Genomic DNA, 27570 nt, shown 5'->3' with positions numbered 1-27570 from the left:
AGACAAGATTCAGCCTTTGACGATACTGAAACCAAGTTTATGAAGAACAATTTTCAGCCTAACTTCAGACTGGAAATTAAGTTGAAAGAAGACTAATCAAGATAAGATACAGTTTTTCAAGTAAAATTAATGGTACCAAAGTTGAAGCATGCTTTATGATTACAATAATTTCAAATGTAAGTTTGCAATGGCCATTCCATGAAGTTATGTGCATTCAACAGCAAAATAAAAGCAAAAAAAGCTTAGCAGCACACGGTGGTATAAAACAAAAACAGAACAGAAATTTTAGCTCGCAACTTTGAAATCCTTCAAGTTACATACTTATTTCACAGTAACAATTCAAGCATACAGATAAATACAGGTACTTAACAGAAGAATTTCTACAAAGCAACTCTCATTTTTAAAGCTGACAAATACTCTGGCTTTTCCAAAAAAGGAACTGCAGCAACCTAGTATACATACAGATGAAACGGCACATCTCAGAGACTTAGTGGTCCAACAGTTTTTTCATTTCAGTGAATCCATCTGGATTTCCATACTTATTTAAAAGGAAGAGTAGAATCTGTTCATGCTTTTTAAGCTGTGGAATAAGCAGAAAGAATTAGAAATATACGATCCTTTTTTTTAAACTGCTGATTTCAGATTAAGGTAGATCCTAAAACTACAAACTCAGCTAAGTCCCATATTAGTTCAATGAATATACAGTTCTTTTCTGCTGTAAAAATCTTCTGGAGGGGGGAAAAAGCTAGCAGAATTGTAGCTGACTTCCCCCTGCCTCCCCCCCTTTTTTTTTTCCCCTGAAGAAGAAACTTCCTTGAACTGAACTGATGAAATATTCAAATTAGGACTGAGATCAGGATCTTAAATTTGATTATTCACACACATCTATTTCCTGATGTTTTCAGTTATATTGGAATCTTCTGTCTTCTCTTCATTTGTCATGAGACTTTGAGCCAAACTTATCCAAGTAAGGAAGGATGACAGAAAACAGAAAGTGACCAAATTGAAGCCAGAAAAGACATTAGCTAGATCAAACTGGAAAATCAAAGAGATACAGAGGGGGAAAGGAAAAAGAGGTTCAACAGCCTACAGTGGGACAGAGAAATCAACTACATTCAGGAACAGCATAGTTGTACTGCCTTTCTGTCACTAAACTGCTGGTAACTACACAAGTGGTAAAGGTCTAAATGACCTTGAACAGAAATGCTCTTTTCCTACCTCCAAAATATCATAGTGCATATTTTTACTTTTGACCTTGCTGCCTCTGGCTGGGGGGAGAGGGGAAAGTTCAAACCACCCTTGAAAGGAGTTTCTGTCTTTAAAATTCAACGTTTTGCTCATTCCTCTGACAAAGAGCCTCACTTTGAGAAAGGCCAATGCATCTTTTCTGGTGTACTTTAAGTTACTTTTAGTAATCTAAAGTTCTAATTTTTCATAAGTAGCCTAAGTTAAAATAAAAAATTAGAAAGCTTAAAACCAGAAAACTTTCAAAAATTACAGGAATATGCAATATCTGTAAAAGACATTTCATTTTTTTTTTCCAAAAGGAAAAAAAAAAAAAAAGTCTTGCAACTGGCAAACACTGTTACAAATTCCAGTATTCTACTGAACTCAGATTCTCAGCCCTAGTTTCATGACTGAAACTGTGGCACGTATTAATATCAATCTCTGCTACCTGAAATACACATTGTAAGAATTTTCTTACATGTGCAGCTGTCTGCCAAATTGCATCCACAGCAAAACACAGCCATATTATTGAAGAAAACCCAGCTGCCCTTTCTCCAAATGACACAGTTTATGCAAAACACCACAACTACCTTTATACAACAGTCAAAAGTAACACTCCTGAGCCTTCATACTCGGGGGGGGGGGGGGGGGTGGAATAGAGCTGTATGTGTGGCAAAACATAGACTAATGAAGTCTGTGTGATCTACACGCTATCCTCCCCCAGTTTCAGGGTGCTCTAATTATTACCACGTATAAAACAAACTGAGAAGAAGTGTCAGGATATTCACTTCGTGTATCTTCAATGTTTCAGTTAGCTATTATCTCCCTACTCCCATTTGCTTCCCACTCAGGGTTTCTTTTCAATTCTGGAAGTGTAAAAAAGCGAGTATTGCTTGGACTGAACCTTACTTGCATTTTTAATTCTGTGCAGCAGCATTTGGTCTCGCCTCTGTTGCCTACAAAAAACAAAGCAAGTGAATGAGCAAAATACACATGGACACTGCTTCCCTAATTTAAGTGGTGGTGTGCGGAATTCTCTAAGATCTTTGGAAGGAAAAGTCATTTAGGCATCCCACGTGCCCACACTTCTTCAAATTAAGTTTAAATTAAGAAGTAATTAAGTGAAAGTAAGTACCTTGATGTTCAGTATGTAAGCTTTCAGTCCTGCAGGATTTGACCAAACCTTCCATTACCAGTTTGTCAGCTATATTCAGACTACCATTTTCACAAAGTTTCTCCACCGTTACTAAATTAACATTTCCATTAATCCCTTTCACTGTAATTGTGACGTATTTATTCAATAACATTTCTTTCAACTTGTCAAGTAATAATGGAGACCACTCAGCTTTCTCTATTCCTGCAAAAAAAATATAGCACAATCAAGTTTGTTCTATAAAGAATTCCTTTATGGTATGACTTGAATCTTAAAAATAATGCTATCACTGTTTTTGAAAATATGATGCTAAATTTGCCTAATATAAATAGCTTAGATTTTACAGATAATTACCTAAAAACATACTCTCTAAAACAGTTTTCGCACAATTAACCAGTATACTATTTCAGCAGATCATCATGTTGTTTTGTCAGTATGAAGGAATGAACACTATTATCAGGATAGAAACAGATTTATGATGTTCAAGAAAACAACCAGTCAGGGGTTTTGGGGGGTGGTTTTTTTGGTTGTTTTTGGGTTTTTTACCTGCAAGTGAACATATAATTGTCTGAAAAGGCAGCTTTAAGTAGGAGTCAGTGATTGGCAGCACCTTTGAAAGTGGTAAAGTTTCTGTGTTCCCATAGTCTGCATATAGTACTTTCACTACAGACTGAGAAGCCTTTAGAACAAGAGCTCTGTACCAACGGCCATCACCTGAAAAGATTGGGACAAGAAGAATCACACGTGAAGTACCATCTTATAAACACAGCTTATCCTGAGAACAAGAATCTGTATAGTTTTCTAGGAATTTTTAAATACTCTGGTATATACAAAAGGCCGATTGACAAGAAGCAAGCCCATAGAACAAGGGAATAGTTTCTGATTGCTGTATTCATAAAGATTTAAGTGTTGCTTTCAGAATTTTGCTCAATTATACAGATAAGATTTTTACTACAATACTGTTTTAAGGATGTCTGCACACTGTATTTCTAGCTCCTTACCTTTGTTTTCCAACGCATATTCCCTCTAAAAACATAACCAAAATTAAAAAGGAAAAAAAAAAATCCTTTTCCTCAATTATCCTGAAGAGCCATAAACAAAAAAATAAATAATAAAAAAAAAAATCAGTGGAAGTTAAAAACAACTGTCAAACACTTAAGTATACTCTTGTGGTCTGCCTAGTATTTTTTTTTTTTTTTTTTTTTAATTCATCTATCCTGTTTTCCATGAGCTGTTATCTGATCTAGCACCCAAATTCATTTTCAGCACTTAGCCAGATCTCCTGTAACAATCCACATGCAGTCAACATCTAATATTTATGAGTCAACACTACTTTATTTTTTCAATATTGAGCTAATATATCAGCAGAGTATCCCCTCTTCTGAAAGACTAAGACAATAAATTAAGTTCCCTCACTGGTAAGTATACTTTTGACTTAAGCTAACAGTTCGCTAAGCCTGGACAAGCTTGTTAGGCTAACAAGGCTGAATGATCGGTCATCATAGCCACTGTCACCACCCCATGCTCACACAAAGCAACAACAAAAAAACACCCAGGCACCCACAAACCAGAAGTGGGCCTGTGTAGATGCAAGTGCACTATTGCTCTGCCATGAGTTTCATGTCCCTGTGACTCAAACACAAACAAACTTCAGTTTAAACAGTAACTAGCTTTCTTTCCTCTTAAAGCTCCATACATTTTGCAGGGCACAACCTATTCTTTATTTTCTCTCCTGGACTGTCAGACGGTTTCTTTGCCCTAAAGATGCAGCCAGGCTATCCTTTGTAACAGAACTGAGAGATCTGTAAGCACTTTAAAGTTAGTGTTTTTCCTTTTTCTAAAGCAAAAATGAAAGTTGTGTTTTACACTGGTCAAGGAAATATAAGAACAAATGATTGCCTCACCTGAAAACCTGGCACAACAGGCTTCACCCAGTTTTGGTTTGAAGGGCTGGTTCTTACAAGATTTACAATAGCCTTCCAGTTCAATCAACTGCCTATGCAGCTTCTCTTGATCTACAGAAAAAAACATTCGATAACTAACCACATTTGGGTATAACAAAGAGCACACTTACTTTTAAGCTCCCCTGCTCCCACCTTTGGCATTTTTTACCTTTTTCTACTGTCTGAGCTACATTTCCACACGATTCAGCTCACTATAGGCATTCATTTTATTAACTAGCTTGCAACAGTGACTTCTTACGGATATTAGGAAGAGTGAACAGTTTTTCTTACCTCTAGTTTGAACTGGTACAGCGTAGAACAAGTCTGGGCTTACAACTTCTGTTACACAGACAGATACGGTTTCATCTATAGCCAATTCAATCGGCTTCCAGTGCCCAAGTGAGGTTTCTAATAGAAATAGTAAGAGAATGGAGTGTACTACTTTCCTCCAAGTTCGTACATATTATAAGTAACTGTTACAGAATATCTTTTTGAATTTTAGAGAAAACTGCATGTCTTCACTTCAAGAGAAATCTAAACCAAGATAATTCTTGCTTAATTTGCTGTTCATAAGCTATTAGAATATAAAAGTATCTAAAGTAAAAAACACCTCAGAAAAATAAGATACTGGAAAGTAAACATGGGAAAAGTTTCAGTCATAGCAAATTTGTAATTCTCTACTATCCAATATTCAAATAGCATTCATTCAAGACAAAACCCAGCAATTTTTATCTTTCTCTTTTTGTCTATAATGCCACCTGCAGGGCAGCTTGTGTTTAACTGTAAAAACTGATAATATGGTCAAAATTATGCATGTTTATTATTGATATTAACTATAGCTGAACAGCAAGATCACGGTTAAAGGCTGGAATACTGAAAATTCTTGTTCAATCTAAAAGTTAACATTTGTTTAATTACCTTTTTTGTCAACAGACTTGTTTGGAAAGTTATTTTTATCTTGCAGAACTTCCTTTACAGCCAATTTTTCAGAAGTTAGTATCTCATTGATCACTGTTGGGTGACCTGTGGAATTATCAATAAGCTCTACACCTGCCCCATCTCCGGAAAGGGAAGTTACTCTGGCTTGAAGCTTTATCCCTGCAGTGTACATATGAAATCTTGCTGTAGCTTCTGGAATCCATTTGCTATTACCAGGTTTTATACCTAGGAAGTAGGATAACTGTTCAAAATATCTCCATTAAGTGACTTTCTTCAACATTATATTTTCCTTAAAAAAATTCCTTTTTTTTTTTTTTAAAAAAAAAAAAAGCACGACTCAAAATACCAAGGCTACTTTTACTACCTCAGGGATACACATTCTACTTCATCCTGTTAACTGGTCTCCCTCCTTTCTTCTCAAAGAACACATTTCCTCAGGACTCTCAAGTTTTGTTTTCTACATTTTATGATATTCTACCAAGTAAATCCTTGTGCATCAGCACAAACAACACTGTTAAGACTGTTTATGAATCAGTTTAATATAGCCTTTTTATCGAAAGAGCAGAAAAACAAAGTGTTTTAAGAGACAAAAAAAACAGCAGAAGACACCTTGACGAAATGTGGTTTTGAGCTTTTTCCTGTTTCCACATTTTTTATTTTTAAACCAAGTAGACTACATTAGAAAGAAAGAATAATTCTGTAGAATTTTGAGTGATTTGGTGTGGAAAAGGAAGCGGCAGAGAATTGGTAGAAGACTGAGAAAAAGCAGTACGGCACCAAAAACTCTGAAGGAATCAAATTAAACATCCCTACAGAGAACTGAAAGGCCAACTTGCTTCAGAAAAACAGATGAGCTCCTTTGCCTGCAAAAATTTTGCAAAATAATTAAGTTGCACAAAAGCACATCTACACCTAGCAAGGCAGCAACCAAAAGCTAGTAAGCAGTACAGATGAAGCAGAACTAAACGACAAGTTCCCTTTGACTGGTAAATCAGTAAGTAACCTCCATGCAGATCACCCCACAGCACTGTCAGGAGCTCAGGGAAGAGCCACCATTTTTGTTAAATGCCAGTCTGCTGTGTAGTAAGGCTATAACAATGGCTCCCACAATTTCCAGAGGCTGGAAGCAACATAGACATTTATTATTAAAAAAACCAAACAACCCCCCCCAAACAACAACAACAAAAAACCCAAACCCTGCAAAAAACCAGAGTACTGTGAAGTATACCCTGTCATCGCCTCCTTCCCCCAAAGCAGCAAGTCTCTAAACGCAATAGCTCTTACAAGAGAAAGAATCAATAAGAAGATCCACCTGAAAGCCAGCATTTAATTCCTTGAAATGGAAGTTTTAGGAATGAGGATGAGATGTGCCGTATTTTATCCAGTGGTACTTCCTCAACATTTCCGTAGTCCACAAAGCATACTTTAACAGTTCCATCTGAAGTAACATTTTGCACCAAAGCACGGTACCAGTTACCATCATCTAATTTTAAAAAGTTTAAAAAAAAAAAAAAAAGAAAAAGAATTACTTCACATGTTTAGTAAGTTCACCAGCATTTATTTTTTAGTAAATAAATCCAATTCTATGCTATCCTCTACCAATGCAAACTATCAGATAACCAATTTTATTTTTTCCTTTGCTTTATGTTCACCCTTTAAAACCAAAAATATTTTAGTATGTCACTTACCAGAGAAAAAAGCACAGCAAGGTTCTCCATTCTCAGGCTTAAAAACATTTGGTGGAGTTTTCTGACAGTATTCAGACAATGATTTGTTAAGTAAGTTTAAAGCAAGTAACTCTGAAAATTAGAAAGAAAAAACCCAAAGACAAGATCAATGAAATAAGCTGACTTGAACTTTATCAATACTGTTCACTGTATAGCTTACTTACAAAAAAGTTGATGGAGAGTTCCGTGAATTTTAGAATTTCACAAAAAAAGAACTGTTGACACCGAGTTAACTATTTAACCTACTAGACAGACTTATTAGCAGGAAGAGGTGATATTTACTGACAAATTAGTTCAGTACGATAGCAAAATGACCAGTAATTCTTCCTACTAATCCAACAAGCACACTTCACTCCAAAATCTAAAGTATATTTTACAGCCAGATAACACCACGGGAATTACCTAGTTTGGCCAGTGGATGTAACAGATTATGGGATCTCATCCTGCTTGCTTATTTATTTTTTGTATCAAGTCCTTTAGCCTGCTCTATAACATCACTTTTAGGGAGGAATTCAGTCATGTTTTAAAGGCAATAAGCCACAAAGAATCTATACTATCCCTAGACATGTCAAGGAATAAATTTCCCTCACTTTTTAAGATCTGCTCTATATTTTTGTTTTGAATGCATTTAGCTTCCGCTTCCAGTCACTGACTTTCATCATGTTCTTTTTCTAGTAGGTTAAAAAGCCAGTGGCTATCAGAAGTCTTTATACACGCAAATAAAGGAACAAGATTTTTTTTGAGCTTATCCAAGAGCAAGTCAAGTCTCAAGAGCTGCGGTTTCTAATTTTCATGTTATTTTAACTCTTTCGAATCTTTGTAAGTTTTTATAAACTAGAACAGGACTGAGTACTAGAAGAGAGCTCCAGTAAATATTGTATGTGCACAGGGATCATGTCTCTTATTTGCTATCTTCTGTTTAGATATCCTTTGCCTAGGTTATAATAGCTCTTTTCACTTTTCTCTACATTCTTAGATTAAATTTTATTCAACTGCTTACCTTCACCATTTTCAGATTTCAATCTCAGAGTCACTACATACCATGATCCAATTTCTTCATCATTCCACTTGTATTCTTAGATACAAAAACTCAGAGGTAAGCCTTGGTGCTATAAGCTCACTTGAAACAGTAATGCATTAGAACTATAATAAATGATAAATCAGGCAGCAAAGAAACTAGCAGAAAGAAAAAAGCTGAATAAACTTACCACTGTTATTTGAAATCTGACAGTAGAATTCTCCAGGATTGTACAGCGTACACACTACGACATCTACTGTTTGTTTAAGAGTTAATTTACTCCACTTGCAAATTCTTTTGTTCCTTGTGTCCTCTAGAGAGGAAATATAAGAGACACATAGAGGAAGGAAGAGAAATTAAAATAATTTTTACAGGAAAAAAAATTACGTATCCTGAACGCTCATTCATGTCCTCGAATTTCTTGTTATAAATAATCCAACAGACTAATTACCAGTGAGAGCTCTTTGCAGAATAAAAGCAAGTAAGAGAAATGTGCCAGTTGCTTAATGTATTTAAACCCTGAGAAGGGGCTTAATATAAAATAGAAGCTTATATTTTGCCCTGAGAAAGGCAAGCCATAGATTGCGGGGAAGAGTAATCACACGAAGAGGTAGAGATTAGGTGGCAATAACCTGAGCAAGAGGGACTCTGGGGAACCTTGGTTCCTGTGAAACAGGCTAGGGGGCATAGAGGAAGGAAACAGCTGTCACCAAAAGTACTGGAAATGGTCTAAGGAAGAGAAAGAACAAAAAGATTAATAGAAAAACTGGTTGCAGAAATTTGCATGGTATATTATACTCAAGTACCTGAAAGACGCTTGTTATTTAACACAAGTTGTAGAACAGATCATGTGAAAACTAAATTATGGCACATTGGAGAAGCCATCGTTTCCTCCATTAGCGTATTATTAAGTCTTCCTGTATTTTTCATAGCTGTTGAGTTTGTTACAGCCTGTGGTAGGCAGCAGCATGCACAAATACTGTCAGCCTTTTCAAGACTTGAGTCCAAGTGGCTGGCCTCTGACTTTGGTAGACCTTTCCAGTCCTAAGTGTTTGGGTTTTTTTCTGAAAATGAAGCTCAGGAAAGTTTTGCGCTTCAAGGATGGCCACGCTGAGATGCTGTTCCACCTGCCCAGTATTATGTCTGACAGTAGATTACTTCAGGAAGTCATATTGCCAAGAGGCAAAGAAAAAAACCCCACAAACCCCCTGCCCCCCCAAAAAAAACCCCAACAAACAAACAAAAAAACCAGGCTCTCAAGTCTTCTTTATTTTCAGTGGAATACAAGACTGTCCTTCACACTGTAAGCAATTGCCAGATCCCTACTGGAAGAGACAAAGCACAGTCAGCATATTTTGAGAAATATGCTCAAAAAAGTAGAAGCTGGTTGAATTTTCCATTCCAGAAGGAAGAAACCATTGCCCCTTGTCCTGTCGCAACAGGCCCTGCTGAACAGTTTGTCCCCATCTTTGAGCCAGCAATGTGCGCTCGCAGCCCAGGCGGCCAGTCGTATTCTGGGCTGCATCAAAAGAAGCGTGGCCAGCAGGTCGAGGGAGGTGATGCTGCCCCTCTACTCTGCTCTGGTGAGACCCCACCTGGAGTACTGCGTCCAGCTCTGGAGCCCTCAGCATAAGAAAGACACAGACCTGTTGGAGTGGGTCCAGAAGAGGGCCACAAAAATGATCAGGGGGATGGAACACCTCTCCTATGAAGAAAGGCTGAGAGAGTTGGGGTTGTTCCGCCTGGAGAAGAGAAGGCTTTAGGAAGACCTTATTGCAGCCTATCAGTACTTAAAGGGGGCTTATAAAAAAGATGGTGGCAAACTTTTTAGCAGGGCCTGTTGCAACAGGACAAGGGGGAAGGGCTTTCAACTAAAGGGGGGTAGATTTAGACTAGACGTAAGGAAGAAATTTTTTACGCTGAGGGTGGTGAAACACTGGCACAGGTTGCCCAGAGAGGTGGTGGATGCCCCATCCCTGGAAACATTCAAGGTCAGGCTGGACAGGGCTCTGAGCAACCTGATTAGTTGAAGATGTCCCTGCTTATTGCAGGGGGGTTGGACTAGATGACCTTTAGAGGTCCCTTCCAACCCAAACTATTCTATGATTCTATGATCTTTCTTATAGGCCCCCTTTAAATACTGAAAGGCTGCAATAAGGTCTCCCCAGAGCCTTCTCTTCTCCAGGCTGAACAACCCCATGTCCTGGCCATGTGGCATCTAGTGAGGAAGATCAAAATTAAGGAATTTGGACATAGCCTTGACAAAAAAACTTCCCCCAGTTTTCAGTACAGATGGATCAGGAGAGGATATATAGTTTTACCAGACACAGGATGGAAAAGAGGAGCTTAACATGCTTTATATGAGAGAAGCTAGGAATCTTCCCACAACACAAAAAAATCTGACATAGAATTTGCAAATTTCTCAAATTGAAGCTTTGGTCACTAAATGGAAAAAAGGCAATTTAGGCATAGCCTTGAAATTGTATAGGCTACTGCAGTCAAACAAATTTTCAAGGACTAAGTATGTGGGTTTAGGTGTAAAATATAGGACAATGAAGATGAAATACTATTTGAGCTAAAGGACAAGGGCGTAAGAACAAGCAGGTACTAACTAGTCATATCCTACTTCAACTGGAAGTTGTAAGACTTCTAACAAGAGAAAGTGAAATACCAGTATGGTCTTCCAAAAGTAAGCAATTGCAACCTTTTTATGTATGCACACACATACGGACACACAAGCAAACACACAAGTTCTTCATGGCAAAGTTGCCATGGCTAAACTTCAGAGCTGTGAAGGCTAGACTTCATGAGCCAGACTGGAAAGTTCTTACCAGTTGAGAACTTGCATTCTTTGTACCCACTCTAGCAGGAGGTTAAATAATGCCAGTTCAGCAGGATGTACTCGTACTCACCATTTGCTTGCTTAACATCACTCATTCCAATTGCTGGTAAGGTCATCCTCGATTCCTCAGCTGCACAACCTTTCTCTATGAGATGGCTCAATATATTTATTACTGGAGTAACTGATGCATCTACAAGCTCCACCACAGATCTGTAACTCTCTTTATCCACTACTTTTACTGTGAACACTTTGTCTTTTACCAGTTGTTTCATAAAAGAAACAGCTTTTGAGGTCCAGGCTCCTAATGGTGGTTTTACACCTAAAAAGTCACATAATATGGAAAGGTTCTGAGGACAGTCCAAGACTCAACAATATGTGGAAAGGTACAACAACACTGTTTAAAACAACAGATTAAGCAGCAGATATACCAAGTAACTTGCGCCCACTCCTCATGCTTGTAACAAGATTCCAATCCCAATTATTCAGATTCTGAACTTTTGTAGAACATGGATTTAATAAAAATTGATGAAGATCATGTACAACTAGTCTATTACACAAAAAGAAGTGTAAATTCAGATTTAATACTTCCTTAGTATGAATGTCTATAACAAGTGTCAGTCTTTGGGTCTCATGAATACAACCTATAGTTTTGAACGACATTAACCATCTCTCAGCCAATATATCTGCTACTATAAGCTTCTTCCTCCTTAAACGTTTACTCTTTATGCTACTAAATTTATTTCTAAAATGCAAGTTATATCCAGAACTTTATAGTAACAGACTGGCAGAAGTTGCCTTCTAGAAAGATATATGTTATGCAGCAGTAATCCTTGACTCTAGTCATGAAACATCTTATCTGATCACTTTTTTGTGTCCATGTTGCGTTTAGGACCTTTCTTAGTCTTAGAACACTCATTATCAGCTATAGGCATCGTGATTTGCCCCAGAAGAGAGATTTCTTTAGGTCACATTCCATATGCATCGGTTCCATCTCTACATACAAGGGAAGCATTGTTTCATGTTTTCCTCCAAAGTAAGAAGCTAGAATGCTGCTCTGAACTTTACCAAAAATTTGAAAAGCAGGTTAAACATCAAGTATTGTAAAGGAAGGGTAGACAACAAGTACTCTAAAGGAAGGGTACTGAAGCAAAAGGGTGACTGTCTTCCATAGTGATGGCAACAAACAGAGAAAATAAACAATTTCCAACAGCAGGTTAAACAAGTATGTAAAAAAAAAACAAAAAAACCAAAAACCCCCAGATTATGATCCTGGCTTGAGACAGAAGGATGAACTAGGAAGCGCCAACGTCCTTTCCAACCGGATAGATTTCATAAGCCTGGGGAGAGGAGTCTACCAGTAGTTTCACTAGATTTGCCCCAGGGGAGTGGGACAGATACAGTTCTGAATTTCAAGACATAAAATGAAATTTTACCTTCCCCTGCAGCGTTAGAACCACAACAGATTTAAGAATTCCACAAAATCCAGTAGGTGACTGAATTTTGCTTAGAACAAAAGCACATGCAAAACCTAACAGGTATGTTAATATAACAGTTTTCCAAACATATAACTGCAGGTCACCAGGTACATTAGGAAAGATTTGTCACATTTTGTAGATATGCCACAATGATTAAGAATTCTGGAAATAACACCTACTGTTATCTCCATCCTTCCCCGTATTTCAATATAAGATACTACAGGTGTGATCGTTATCTAACCCAAATTATTTTGCCTCTATCCAGTTTGAAACAGCTTATCATTTATTTCATACCTGCCAAGGTACATCTTATGGCTTGAGCTGGCAAATCCATTAATCTTGGAATCATAGGATGAAGTCTAGTCAGCGGAAGAACTTCAAAATTACCATAATCTATATAGCCCACCAAAACAGTATCTTCAGAAACATATTCTATAACAGCAGCACGATACCAAAGATTGTCTTCTAGAAAGGAAGATACAAATGTTCATTGTACTTGCTTTTAACTTCTGAGAACAGAATGATTTTTTGGGCAGACCAATATAAAAAAAAATACAATGTCAATCAACATAAACCAGCAGCATTACAGTTCACACAAACCTTCAGAAAACCCTTATGGATGCAATATCTACCACCATCGCCCCTCATATGAGTTGAGTGTTGCAAAATCATTCTTTCCGTAAAGACCCCCCACCTCACAAATACATATTGCAACAAATAATTGACTACATGACGTGGATGTAGTGCTTAAGTTCAATACATTTAAACAAACAGCAAACAGTATCTCAGCTGACCACAATGACATGCAGTTCAAAGGCCACGCAACAGATATAATAATTTAAGTATTTTAATTCAATTAAAATATGTGAGAAACAGAAATACAAGCTTACTCAAGTTTATCAAGACATCTGATGTACTGAACTGATAGCTTTCCCTAGCTAGGCACCCGAAACCAGTCTGCATTCAAATGCCAAGACAGCTTATTGGCAATACTAGCTTTTCCTGAATGTGCAAAAAAGCATTTATTTCAGCTTATCTGTTCAGTCCCACAGCTAATTTATTCAAAGCAGCAAACCCACAGGAAATGGAAAGAAATAAATGACCAGGAATGTTTATCAATCAAATAAACAAGTTATAGCAGCAGCATTTCTGACCAGAAAAAAGGCATAAGAACAGCAACGTGTGGGCTTTTTTTTTTTCCTTGTTAAAAGCTGGATGAAAAGGAGAATGATCTGTGGGGAAGAGAGATTAATCTTCATCCTACTGCACTGAGGCAAACAGGACTTCAGATTCTATTAAGTAAAAGGTATTTCTTTCGTATAGACTTGCCAGTTCCTAGCCCAAAACACTGCTTTATGCAGAATACTAACCTATGTTTAGGCAAGATTCAATTTTGTCATGGGACTTGCAGAAACTTGACATCAGCGGTAACTGTCAGGTAGAAACTAAGTTATGACTATACAATTCAGAACTACCAGGTCTTGGCTAAATAATATTTTGAGAAGAAGTCTATCAGAGTATCATCGTTACATGTAATCCCATTTCTTCTGTCCCTTTTTTGGGGTCTAAAATTCCAAGTCTACATTTGTTTCCAGCCACAGGAAATAGTGCTCACCAACATATAAAAAAACCCCAAATTTCTTCATGGTCTCTTAGAAAGCTCCTTCATACTTCATACAAGTGTTAAGAGTTTGCACAATGAAGGGACGATTTTACAGTCTTTTTTTAAACTAGTATTTTATAGATGTCATCATTTGCTAGTAATAATTTTTAAAAATCACTACCAAATGCTATCCACAGCTCAAACCAGACACAAATAAAATAAAATCTATATGAAACATTTCTAAACTTAATTATAAAACGTGTTTATTTTTGTAATAAATTAAAGCGACATAAATCAAGAGCCATATTTTCACTCCACTTTTACCTGTGAACTGGGCACAGCACACATTTCCAGCAGCAGGACGGAAAGCTGAAGTACTGGGAAATTTGTCACAATGTTCATTAAGAGACACCTGAAGCTCAGCAAGTTGACCTGATGTTAAAAATATATAGGTTTTGGAACATATACTGTCTTGTAATTATTACAAAAGTACACAGATCTTAAGTTCAAAGCCTGGAATATCTTGTAGTATAATGGCGATTATTTCACATAATGTTTAACGTAATACCAAAATAGTGATGAGACTAGAACTCTTCAACCAGTAAGATCGAAGAAAGTCCTCACGTGAGTCTGAGGAATCACGGTGGTAAAGAGAACAGACAGGGAAAACCAGTCACAGACTTTTTCAACACAGGAACAAAACTGAAGCCAGTAGAAATTGAAACCAAGCTAGTGGAGGCATGCTAGAAAGAACCAAGGAAGACAGCTCTTCAAACAACAGGCAGATGACAAGTGTCATTTCTTGCTGAAGGACATGCAATGCTATGAGTCTACCCAGAATTCAAAGGCTGCACAAGTACACAGAAGAGAAATCTTCTTCTGAAGGTTAGGAGACACACCAGGTCACATCCAGCTGCAAAAGCCCTTTTAGCTGAAAAAAAAAATGCTGGCTCAGACAGCACTAGGAGGACACATCCCACAAACTTAACTCTGCTCTTATTCTCCCCCAGACGTGTTTATGGGCACTGTGGGAGATGTACCTGCAGCCTGGCACTCTGACTCTAGTGTTACTTAGGTGTTACGTATTACTGTATCAGAAGACACCAAAGCAGGGTTTGGGCACTATTATCTGGCCTTCTCATACTCAGATATTCTCCCCACACTATGTAACAAAGAAGTTCAGTCCGTGCACCCAACCTATACAGAAACACTTCCCTCCAGTGATAAAGCAACAAGACATTACAGGAATAAACAAAGTAATTAGAAACTCACACGCATTTCTGGAACACCTGAGAGAACATATTTAACATTAAATATTTGTGATACAAATTGACTTCAGATTGCTAAAATCCATGCCGCACCATCTTTCTACTTTGCACTACTCAGACTGCCCACAAATTATCACCTTAAGGGTTAGTAAGCGATACTGGCAGCTAATGCTGCAAAAAATATCCTCTACAACACCACGGCTCTTAAATGACTGAGGCATGGCCTAAAGCTACAGGGAATCACCATTTCAGGCCAAACTACACGACCAGCAACACCTCCCTCCAGCCACTCTCTACTGAAGAGAAAAATGCCATACTAGGTATCTTACATCCTGTTTTTAACATGTCACTTACGGGCACTGTGTATCTGCTGACAGAAAAAGTTTTCTGGATTCTGAACGCAGGACACCACACCAGAAAATGCATCTCCGATACATACGGAGACACACTCTGCAACTGAATCAGCACAATGAAGAAATTCTTCATCTTCAGGTATTTTTTCTTTACTTCCCTTAGAATGGTTTTCTGACACTGTACATATTGGGAAAAAAAAAAAGAAAAAAAAGAGGTTGCTGATCAAAAGCTAGATGACTTTGAAAATTTAAACATGCTGAAGCAGTTTATTCTTTTTTGCTGACTCTTTGGACTTTGAAGGCTCCTGTCCATGAAATTTATGCTCACATAATCATCATTAAACAAGTACTTTATACTATTAAAAAGCATATGTGCTACCGTCACTAATGAACTGAAGGAGGCTCCACCAGCCAATGTTTTTAAGTAGGAGGTGACGCTAGTGAACAGCTAGAATATTTACTACATTCAGAATGTCATACAACACAGGAGGACCTAAAATTCCCCAAGTTTTTTCCATCTCTTACTAAGAAGTTTGATCTGCTTGCTTACCTCTTGAAGAGTCTCCTCCTTTGGCATTACTTCCTGGAGTTAAATCAGACCTCATTTCTAACGGTACTTTATCTAGGCAGTCTCCTAAAATACAGATGTAAGAAACACAAGTTATTTACCATACAAGATAGTCATCATTTAGTTTCGTTTCAGAACCATCTTCTGAGCCTGACCTATATCCCTATCACAAGGTAAGCATGTTGTTCTTATTTGTTGAGCACTTAATATGCTTAGAATGCAAAATAAAAGGAGTTTCAGAGTAACTCAACTACTTGAGTTTTCTGAACACATTCACAGCTCCAAGACTGTTTGACTAAATAAAACGAGCAAAGCAGTAACAATCAACATTTACTTGTAGTCACTAAAGTCACTGTTAGCTGAAAAACTGATTACAGCTTCTCAGACACAAGGATTCATAACTTACCTCCATATTTACAACACTGAGTATGCAATGAGTTACCAAGATTTACAAAGAAATCTTGAGTTTCTTAGCTATTACATATTCCATTTCCGATGCATGAAGCAGTATTCCAAGCTGTCAATATAATTATTTTCAACTGAAAACCTGAATACAGGTGTTTAAGTTGCTTGTAAAGTCATGGAATAGATGCATGCAACATTTCATGAATTCAGTGATATTTTTGTGATCTTCTCTCTAAGAGGTTGGCAAGTTATATTGTTTTGCCATTAGTATGCTGTAAAGCAGCCAAACGTGAAATATGCCCAGCACAACCCTGAGTCAGTTGAATTTACACAGGACTAAGGTGAACCATAATTTATAGATTGCGAGGACTATGACATGGAGATAAGCTTCCTGTACATCAGGAATTTCAGCAAGCTAAGAGGATCAACCATCACTTCCTTCAAAGTTTCTATGGGCTGCATATCAATGAATAGAATATGCTCTTAGCACTATATTGTTTTTGTTCTGCAGCCAGAAAAAAACCCAAACAAAATAGCCCTCCAAACAATGACAACAGGCACACCTTCTGTGTATTGATCTGGGTTCCACAACCAAAGCCACCCCCTCCGCTCAACTGAAAATCTGAATTCAGACTCCTCAAAGGTCAGGTGCTCTGCTTGTCTCTATCCACTGGGGCTTGCTAAGTTAGAAATATAAACATGCTTAGAGTTCTCCAACTAGATACAACAATATCCAGTGGTTGCACTTTCTTCGGGGTACTTTTTAGTGAGCATATGAGAAACATAACAAAAGCTGGTAAAATCCTTAGTGGAACTAGAAACCGATACTATCATTTTTAAAGAATTAAAAATGCATGAGATAAAAGGAACAACACGGTCCCAAATTTGCATGCATCTATTAAAACAGAACAATAAACAAGATAATCCAGAAAACGCTGAATTTATTACAATTCTACTGGAAAAGTAACCTTACTAAAATTTAAGGCTATTAAGCATAACAAGATATTTCAGGTACAGACATTCTAAAATGACCTCTATATGGAAAAGTGAAGTAAAAGATGACGACTAAAAATAAATAAATAAATAAATAAATAAATAAGTCAAGGGCAGGTTGAGAAAGTGCCAAGAGGGAGGAGAGCAAAAGAAAAAACCCTCCTCTTTTAAAGGTATTGGGCAGGGGTAGGGGGAGCGAAAGTGAACATAAAAGACTTATCAATTGTGGTGTTTTTTTTCCCCACACTACCAAGTACTTACCAAAATCTGGAAGAATATCTACAGCAAAACTCAACATCATTTCCTCCTGTAATACGTCGACAACAGTTACTGAACAGTGTTTTCCCATGAGTTGGGAAGAAAAGCTGGCGATGCCTTCATTCCATCCTTTTTCTTTTGGATGATAATTAGCAAAGGAACACTTAATGGCCTGGAAAGAATTACAATTAGAACAAGAGGGGATTGAGGGTTGTTTGCCCTGTAGAAAAAGCAACTAAATAATTAAGGCCCTCAGAAATATCATCTCGCATATAGAAGTTAAAGGTGCTGTTGGAATTTGAAGCGCTATCAATTCAACTAACTTCTTTACAAGAGTTAAGAATTAGGAAATTAAGTTCAAACTGTAAACGACATTTCCTCTGATTCTCCCACTATTTATGCTATCTTATGTAAGGCATGGTTGTATCACACATCACATCTGACCACAGGTGCATGTCCTAACTTGCCTTCAGCAGACACTGAGGGCTTTAAGCCAAGATTCAAACAGCTCTCAAAAATCTTTTATGGACCCAGCAGAAAGTCATGTGAACAAGCTATGAAAGACTATTCCAATAGCTGCTAGTCATAGTTGTCACTGGTTGAAAGAATGCTTCTCTATTCTTCTTTGTGCATAATTAAACATAATAGTTTAACTCACAGATTAAAGCTAGACCATCTATTTTGTAATGGAAGACATTCACATAGTATGGCAATGAACTCAGACCAACAGCTGTCTTTACTTCAAAGTTTGCCCAAACTACAACCGATTTTTCACTAGTCCATGAGACCAGATTAGAATATGCAGGCAGAATGTTTCCCCTGCTGTCCTCTAGCATATAAGGGACATGTGGACCTAACCGCCCTGCAGGGTTTTTTTTAATCAGCTCAGAATCCAAGAATTCTGGGAATAGGAAGAAAAAAGCCAGGTGGCCTTCCTCACTCCTATGGAATACCTAGGGAACATTTCAGAAGGTGAACTTAGTGTAGTATAGCAGTTTTTATGCATCACTTTCATTGAACAAAATAGGGTGATAATGACAGTATTAGACTGAGACACGAGTTACACTCATTTCAGAGCTATTCATTTAAAATACCTCAGCTCTGTTAGGAAAATAGAACTCACACATGGAGGAAACAACAGTTCAATGTCTTTGTGCAGAGCTTTAATCCAGGAGAGTGGAATATTTTCTTCATTTCCATAATCTATATAGAATACTTGTGCTTTCTTTTGCAATATATCCACATCTTTTACCAGTGCTCTATTCCAGGTCTGTGTAGGAATAAACGATAATCTTAGTAAGAACACAACATATTTTGCTTTACTTTTGTTTATCAATAAAGGCACTGACCAATTCTGAGGCGACCCAAATGAACTCAACTCACTGTAGTGTTGACTGCTGTGAAGCTAAAATTCTACTCCTATGGATATTGGCTACCGTACAGCAAATCAAGAATCTGCTAACAGTGGAGGAGAAAAAGGGGAAGAAATACAAAAAAGGGGTGGGAAGAGAAACAGGAACTAGATGTGGCTATAGAAATGCAACCAGAAAAGTCAGGTAAGAAATGAAGTAAGAATAACTTCCTTAATTAAGCAGAGTCATATTCCAAACTGTTCTAACTACAGCAATTTAAATTTGCTAAGAACACACACAGCCTTCAAGCAGCAGTAGGACAAACAGCGCCTGCAGGGCTCAAGTACATAAACACATAGAAGTAAACTTTTTAGATGGGGGGAAAAAAGAAATCAGTACCTTAAATTTGAATTCCGGATGTTATAAAGCTAGTTACTACCACAATTCCACCACAATAAACTGATCTCTAATTAGCAGCCTTCACTGGTAGAGACATAAAAGCAATACATGCAAAACATGATGAGCTCAACATAGAATGGTTATTTTATGGACAACCAGATGTTACCTGATGCAAAGAACACCTTGCAACGCAGACTTCCCCTTTGATAGCAATATATTGCTCTTGAATAACTGTGTTAGCGTAACAATCTTGCAGTTTCACAGAAAGTTTACTGATCTGATCTAAAACTTCTGGAGAACTCATCTGTATATAAAATTCACTTGGACTTTTGAACTCTGTTACTGTACCCTAAAAAGAAAAGCCATAGTAGATGATAATTATGCAAGAACAACCTACAGTATATTATTCAGGACCAGTGTTTATTTCAATAAATGCATTTCACCCTATACCTGATTTTGTTCTTTTATTTTGAATCTAGCAGTAATTAACTGCAGGGAACAAAACCAGGGATGTTCACCTTCACAGAAATAATCTTCCTCACTTACTCGCCCCCTGGCCCCGCTTGTATTTACTCGTCTTTATAAAAATAAAGGAATTTTACATGTGACCAAAATGAGACAAAGAGCTGAGGTGATATGCAGCTACATATGCTTTACAACGCTTCAAATGCAACCTAAGCATTGTAGGATTCTTCCAAAATAAAAGTACCTGTACTTCCATAGCTTTTTTGATCCCTAGAGTCTGGAGATCTGAAAGCATTATTTTCTTGATGTGCTCTTCTGTCTTGAGAGAATCCACAGAAGTTGAATTACCCTATTTAAAACAGCTACAAGTTATGTTTAAACTGGAGTTGTTCAGCTGTAGCTCCTTATAGTAACAAATGAAAAAAGAACTTTTTATCATTTCAAGAAACATGTAAAAAAGTGCTTTTGTTGACTTTCAATAAGAAGTCTTACAGACTTTGTATTACTCTTGAAAATAACTTAAGACATTACCACAGAGATATACTGAACAGACAATGAAAAACAAGTGCTGAAGTCTCACACATTCACCTCTTCCTTTCACACCTGTTTTACAGGACAACTCAGCTATATTTCCTGCTTATGATGCTCTCATAAATACGAGGAATTGAATTCCACCTGCTTCCTTGTAGCTTTAACACCACAGAGTAGATTATAGCTACTGCTTTAACTGCTGGCATCCATTTTTAAAAAAAGCCTGAACATTTAGTGTAACCTGCCTAACGCATACCATCTGTGTCTGTGACACTCTAAAAACATGAGAAAAATAACCTCATACATATCCTTAGGGAAAACCTCTTTTACATTTGGACCAACATACCGCAGACAATTCACAATGACTGAGATTACTGCTGCAACTGCCAAATTAATTGTTTACTTGCAACAAAGATCATTCTAGAAGATCTTCCAGAAAAACACATCCACAGTACAATAGCCAAATAAATTTTGTTCAATATGCAATATAAGCTCTCTTACTTCCACAAAACTTACTCAAGTTTCAGAAGATGAACGGGGGAAAAATAAAACCTTCTGTTATGTTCAAAATAAATTGGCTACAAGTTATTTATTCATATTGTACATCCTCTTGATATAAAGGTCCCTCACTATCAGTTGATCGGTTTTATTAGAACACAGTCACAAGTACACACAGAGCAGAAACTTATCAGGATGAACTAACAGAAGTCTCATGACCCAAAATGAAGCTTCCTTTCTAAATTCCTTCAAAAAGTTAAACAGATGAATGAGCTACTTCTAAGTAGTGCATGATGAAGGAGTTTTCTTGTACAGTACAAACATGAGGCTAGTTGGAGGTATTCACATTTACTCGCTTTCATAAATATCGTCTGTCGTGGTTTAACCTCAGCTGGCAACTGAGCACCACACAGCCACTCGCTCACTCACTCCCCCTTCCCCCCCACCCTGGTAGGATGGGGGAGAGAATTGGAAGAGTAAAAGTGAGAAAACTCGTGGGTTGAGATAAGAACAATCAAATAATTGAAATAAAATAAAGTAAAATAGTAATACTACTGCTACTACTACTACTAGAAGAACATACAAAGCAAGTGATGCACAATGCAATTGCTCACCACCCGCCGACTGATGCCCAGCCAGTCCCCCAGCAGCGGACCCCATGGCCAACTCCCCCCAGTTTATATCCTGAGCATGACGTCACATGGTATGGAATATCCCTTTGGCCAGTTTGGGTCAGCTGTCCTGGCTGTGCCCCCTCCCAGCTTCTTGTGTACCTCTTCACTGGCAGAGCATGGGAAGCTGAAAAGTCCTTGACTAGTGTAAGCACGACTTAGTGACAACTAAAACATCAGTGTGTTATCAACATTATTCTCATACTAAATCCAAAACACAGCATTATACCAGATACTAGGACGAAAATTAACTCTACCCCAGCCAAAACCAGGACATCATCCCAAGAAAGCACGAAGGCAGCAAAATGATCTCCTGCAGAGAGTTCATAGGAAGTCTACAGGAAACGTTTGGCTGAAAGTTAAGATCAAGAGAGGCTTCAAAACATTACAAAGGAGAACTGCGTCATGTATAATTCCTGCTACAGCAAAGGAACAAAAGCTTCTCTGCATCAGTTACTACACAGTACTACATTAAATGTATTTCTCAGATAATTTACAAGGCTCCAAACATCAGCTCATGATCTACGCAGAAAACCGGACACCAGAATTCTTCTGAACTGGACAAGCTACATCTGTTTCCTTCCTCAAATATTTCTCTAGCAACATCATACATGTCTTGATTTTTAACTTTTTCACAAATGTTTTTTCAAACAAAAACAGAGTTGTCTTACAGTGTTGCTAAGGGCTCTAGAAGTAACATTTTTGAATGCTTCTCCCAGCAACTTTTGATTTGAAGCACTGATCTTTTTAAAAGGAGCAGATTATAATATTTGGAACTTGTTCCTTTCCTGTACAGGTTAAATTAAGCATATTGCAACTAGCTCACAGCATATCCATTCAAGACAGTGAAAATTGTATTCTATACCTTAAGATAAATTCCCTTCTCTGTTTTAGCAGGTAACTTGCCTCCATTGTTATTACTTACACTGTAATCAAAGAAAAAGATGTTAATTTTGAAGAACCAAAGACAGACGAGTAGCATTCATAACACCCACTTGCAAACAGAACAAAAAGGCTGTGTTCATACTATGTGGGTTTTGTCAACCCTTATTCCTCCTCCAAGAAAATGTAGAATGGCAAATTTGTTAGGTCCCTGTCATGCAACATCTGGTGTGTTTTTCCCAATGCCATCAACAAAAAATTAATTTATTTTTATTAAAATGGAGAACAAATCTTACACTGTTGCGGAGTTCTGCTAACACTGTAATCCCAAGCCAACCTTAAGAACTATGAAATCACAAAAAAAAAAAAAAAAATTGCTATTTCAGTTGAATACACAAGTAATATCCAGATAACATATGCCAGATTGTCCCCGTGTCCCCCCATTCAGTCACTGTAGCAAAACTTGTGGGAAAGAAAAATCTCTCGTAAACTCTGATTATGGACACCTGGTTGCAGATTCACTGAACTGCGATCATCACTCCTTGCTAGAGATTGTCAGCTTAAACACTCAGATCACTCTCCTAAACTGTTCCAAAGCCAGCCAGTCAATTTGCACCATGTCATAACCTAATGGTGCTTACTTTAATTGAAACAGATTAGGGAGTGATCTCTTGAGCATCTAAACTGGCATGTCAAAAAGAGATCATGAGCAGCTAGAGAATGGCCTGGCTGAGACAACTTCTTCTAATCGCAGCTGTGCTCATCAAAGATAAAATATCCATGAAGTTCACCGAGGCTACAGTTAGATTCAAAGGGTGCCTCTTCTGAGTCTATTAAATGCAGTGCATTAACCATGCCACTGCTGAAAAGCACAGTCTCATTTCTCCTCCCTTCCCTGCACCATCAACAGCAATAACAAAGTCATGTGCATGCTTACTGCATGTTCACATAGTTCTGACGCAAGTAAAAATAATGCTTTTGCTTTAAGTCACGCTACAGAACACCTTAAGAACTCCAATATCTTTCAAGTCACCCTTCTAAAGCAGCAGAGCTGGTTTTTCTGACAAGTATGAGATAATGCAGTACTAGCCTAAGAATAAGGAACATATTTTACTGTAATAGTACCTTTACACGGTCATTTAAGTTGTATTGGGAGGGAAGTTGTATCGGGAGGGATATTGTCTTTCTGTAAAGATTATTTGGCAGAACTTTTCACAAACTTACTTCTGTTTAATTGGCTCACATACAACACTATGTGCTGGCCAATCTTTCTTCTGACAATCTGCAGAGCAATAGTATATTTGCTTGCATTGTGAACATCTGAGCGATCCTAAAAAAAAAAAAAAAAAAGAAAAAAGCCAGAGAGGAACATCTATATCAGAAGAGACAACAGCTGTTAAGATACAAACTCCATGTATTATTTAATAACTGCTTTACAAGATGGTTCCACTACAGTTCTAAGCACATACAAATAGGCATTTGTATTCACATATAGCTATCAGACATTACTGCCCCCAAATTCCTTCTATATTTAAGAAGGAAAAAAACCATTTTTTATTAAGGAGATGTTCTCTTCTGTTTATCAGTTCCATAACTCCAACTATATTCTGAATAGTCACTATACTTGCATCTGAGAGATAAAAATATACATCCATTTTAAGACATTTCTAAGCAAACCTGATCCGGTTTCCCTGGTCAATATACTATGCATCACAGACTACAGGACAATAGGCACTTACCAAACAGACCACAATGATGGCAAGTCCTCATTTGAGGGGGTGATATTAATGAACTAAAGAGACTCTTATCATAGCCAATAGAGAAAACATTTTCAGAGGAATATTGCCATTTCTTCGGCTTCTCATGGATCAAATCAGAATGTGACACCTGTGGAAGAAAAATTTTAGGTGATTCTTACCAGAAAAAAAGCTGCCCATTAGGGTAGAAATATTCTAATATACCAAAATGTGACAACAAAAAGAGTCAAAGTTTCAAAGTTCTAGAAAGAGCAATATATGCTGATCATTTCTGCTATCTAAAAATGCTCAGAATATTTGGGGCAATTATAAAGTGCAATAACTCACCGTATTTCCTTTATCAGTTGCAGCTGTCAACAGCAACTTCCCTCTACCAGTTATGTCTTCCATGGAACTTCCTAGGAGCGGAAATATTTGCAAAGAGATCTGATTTAACAATGCTGATGTATGCCTGTGTTATGGAGTATTTGCAGGAAGACACAAGGCTCTTATCTGCTCCTACTATTCTGCTAGCACATTTGAGCAAATGGAGATGCTAGGACCATGACACACTCTGGAAGTCACTTCTTGTTATCACTCTGATACTACATTTATTCAAACCTACCATCAGGTAGGTATTGTTAAAGCAACAGTTTCACAGCTCTGTGCTTATCACTTTATAGATGTCTTTATGTCCTCCATCCATAAATTTGTTTCAATTAAAGTTGTTCAGCAGGAACAAAAAAAATTTACATAATTGCCAATATCCAAAGGGCAAAAATTCAAAATAGGCAATTTTACAGTAGCTGAAACGGTACAAGTTTCTTTCAATACTGCTGAACATGTGGTCTCTGTTAAGTTTATACTTATGCGTAGTTTTGTCACATCAACAAGTATTCAGAAACAAAATACTCTGAAACAAGAGATTTTGACTTTCCAATGCGTGCCTTATAAGCCTTCTGGTCTTTCTAGTGAGTTTATTCTTTATCAAACGGCTCTTACAAGACAAACATTCAGCTAAGTCTGCATACCAATACACTAGGAACTATGTTTTTGTAAGTGGGCAACTCATTTACCTACAAAAAAAATGTTTCAGTTGTAGACTACACATGCCATTCTGAGCTTGTTCCAGTCTGGCAAGCTTATTAGCCCAAGTTCTCCACCGAGCCAACACAAAGCTTATGTGGCCTTTTTTCCCTACCTGGAAGCAAGTTAATCTTGTAAACTTTGCCTAAACTAAAACTCTTGCCTAACATGAAATCAAATTTCATGAACACTCCAGACCCAAGATGGCTGCATACCAAGCTATCTCAGATCTCCCAGAATCAAGTCTCCCCACCCTCCCCCACTCCCCCCTTATTTAGAGTAAAAGAGAACATGGATCAGACAGTACTGAGGCACTGATGAAGGCAGGAAACATCGCTGAAGGAACTCCAATTCCTACTGCACATATCTGCACCAAATTCCCCAGTACTACAATCATCCTGTTTTTTCAATTATCTAAGACATTCCAGCCCACACAAGTTTGGATAATTAGGAGTTAGCTGTATTTATAAGCCATACTTATACCAATGATGTTTATCAATAATCAAGCATATACACAATTACAGAAGAATAAAGTCAAGATACCTTTGTCAAGGTTTGGACAAAGTCTCTCTTTTATTACACTTGTGCTGCAGTTAAAACTTTCCATAGTGTTTCTACACTTGGCAAAAAATATCCTCTATTGTTTGTTCACAAAATACTGATTTTTGTTAGATATTTCAGAAATTCAGCCTTGAAACAGAGAGCTTTTCAGCAGGAAGTTGGCACCTGTGATTCTGCTGCTTTAACCTCCACCTACAACTTCATTACCTTTGTTCTTCGTGTGAAGCAGTTCCGCCATCATGTAAATGTTCACATCAGAGTATGACGAAAGGTGGCTGTATGATGAAAGGTGGCTGTAGGCCAACTGACTACAAAAGCACAGATTTAAAGATTAATTCAGGCAGGCACACCAATATTTTAATATTTTTAAGTAATGTTCTGAAGCTGTATTTAAGCATCAATGTTGGAAGGCTAATTCTCCACTATTTCTTTAATTTGCACAGTAAAAAGTAAAGTATTTTCTGCATTAAAGATATAAACAACAAACACTACAGATTAAAAATAAATGACAAAAAGTCCTTTATGAGAGGAAAGCACTGAGGAGCAGGGGCGGCTGTCACAACCTGCACGTTAAGCTTGCTGGACTCAGGAGGGACCCATCTCTCTTGAGGAGACCTCACTCTAGTTTAGATAAATCGCCCCTCCACTGAAGCATAAGGTGCACTCATCGGTTCCTCCTGACTGGGAGGGGAGCCACGGGCGAAGGCCCAAAGCCCTGGGACAACCACTCTCTGAGAGGGCAGAGCCATTGCCCGAGGGGAAACTACTGTGCCGGGCTCTGCCAAAATGAACTTTCGGCACCTGCTTTCCAAATGTTAACATGCAATATAATTATTTTAAATCTAAAAATACTCTCTTGCTACATTATATGGGAGAAATCAAATTAAAACGAACTTGCAAATAAAGCAGAGGAGTCTTTGGGCACATGAATTGACACGGCAATCAACTCAACCAGAAACAAGCTTTCACAACCACAACCGAATAGTACCGGTACGTGCTATTTTAATTGACTCAGAATAAAATTAAACATCCCCACCCCACAGCCTCCAGCCAAGGCTCCGCCGGCGCATGCCGGGGTGCCAGACCCGCGCTGCCCGCCCCCGCTGCCCCGAGCCCCCTCCCTCCTTCCCTCCCGGCAGCGCTCGCCCCGGGGGCGCCCCCCCCGGGCTGGGCCGGCCCCTCACTCGAGGGCCGACGGCGGCTGGAGAGGAAGCACCGGCGCTCGGAGGGGAGAGACGGCTCCCGACGGCTCCCTCCGCCTGTACCCCCGCCGCCGGCGCCACACGCGTCTCGCCCAGCAGGGAGCCCGCTCCGCCCGGCGGCCCGTAGATGGGGCGGGGCGGGGCGGGGCGGGGGCACGTGCTGCCCGGCCGGTCGGAGCCGGCGGGAGCCGTCGCCGGCCGCCGCCTGCCGCTGCCCGGCTGTCCCGCCATCTTACCCCGAAAGGAGCAGCCAGAGGACCCCCCGGCATCGCGTGCTTTAGAGGACACATGTAGCGGCTACCTGTGTGATTAAACGACAGGTACAGGGGCTGAGGAGACCCCCAGCTGCGGGCGGGGTGGGTGGGTCAGGCCCCCTCGGCAGGTGGGTGGGCACCATAATTGGCACCTTCCTCAT

General features: G+C 38.4%; 1 protein-coding gene across 1 annotated transcript; it reads right to left on the bottom strand.

The window, feature by feature from the left end:
* Positions 1 to 487: 487 nt before the first annotated feature.
* Positions 488 to 26194, bottom strand: TDRD1 (tudor domain containing 1). Its single transcript, XM_076338123.1, has 24 exons — positions 26161 to 26194; positions 24655 to 24725; positions 24310 to 24457; positions 23795 to 23900; positions 22554 to 22614; positions 20233 to 20337; positions 19690 to 19872; positions 18896 to 19042; positions 17776 to 17944; positions 16099 to 16182; positions 15550 to 15726; positions 14252 to 14359; positions 12619 to 12789; positions 10920 to 11168; positions 8198 to 8320; positions 6951 to 7061; positions 6575 to 6745; positions 5242 to 5487; positions 4615 to 4731; positions 4285 to 4395; positions 2927 to 3094; positions 2363 to 2584; positions 2137 to 2183; positions 488 to 580 (listed from the first exon to the last, which is right to left on the bottom strand). Exons 1-24 carry the CDS (start codon positions 26192 to 26194, stop codon positions 488 to 490), a joined length of 3222 nt encoding a protein of 1073 aa, XP_076194238.1.
* Positions 26195 to 27570: the final 1376 nt, after the last annotated feature.

This window comes from Aptenodytes patagonicus, chromosome 5, assembly GCF_965638725.1.
Source record: "Aptenodytes patagonicus chromosome 5, bAptPat1.pri.cur, whole genome shotgun sequence".
Taxonomy (NCBI): Eukaryota; Metazoa; Chordata; class Aves; order Sphenisciformes; family Spheniscidae; genus Aptenodytes; species Aptenodytes patagonicus.
This window is presented reverse-complemented; position numbering and strand designations above follow the sequence as displayed.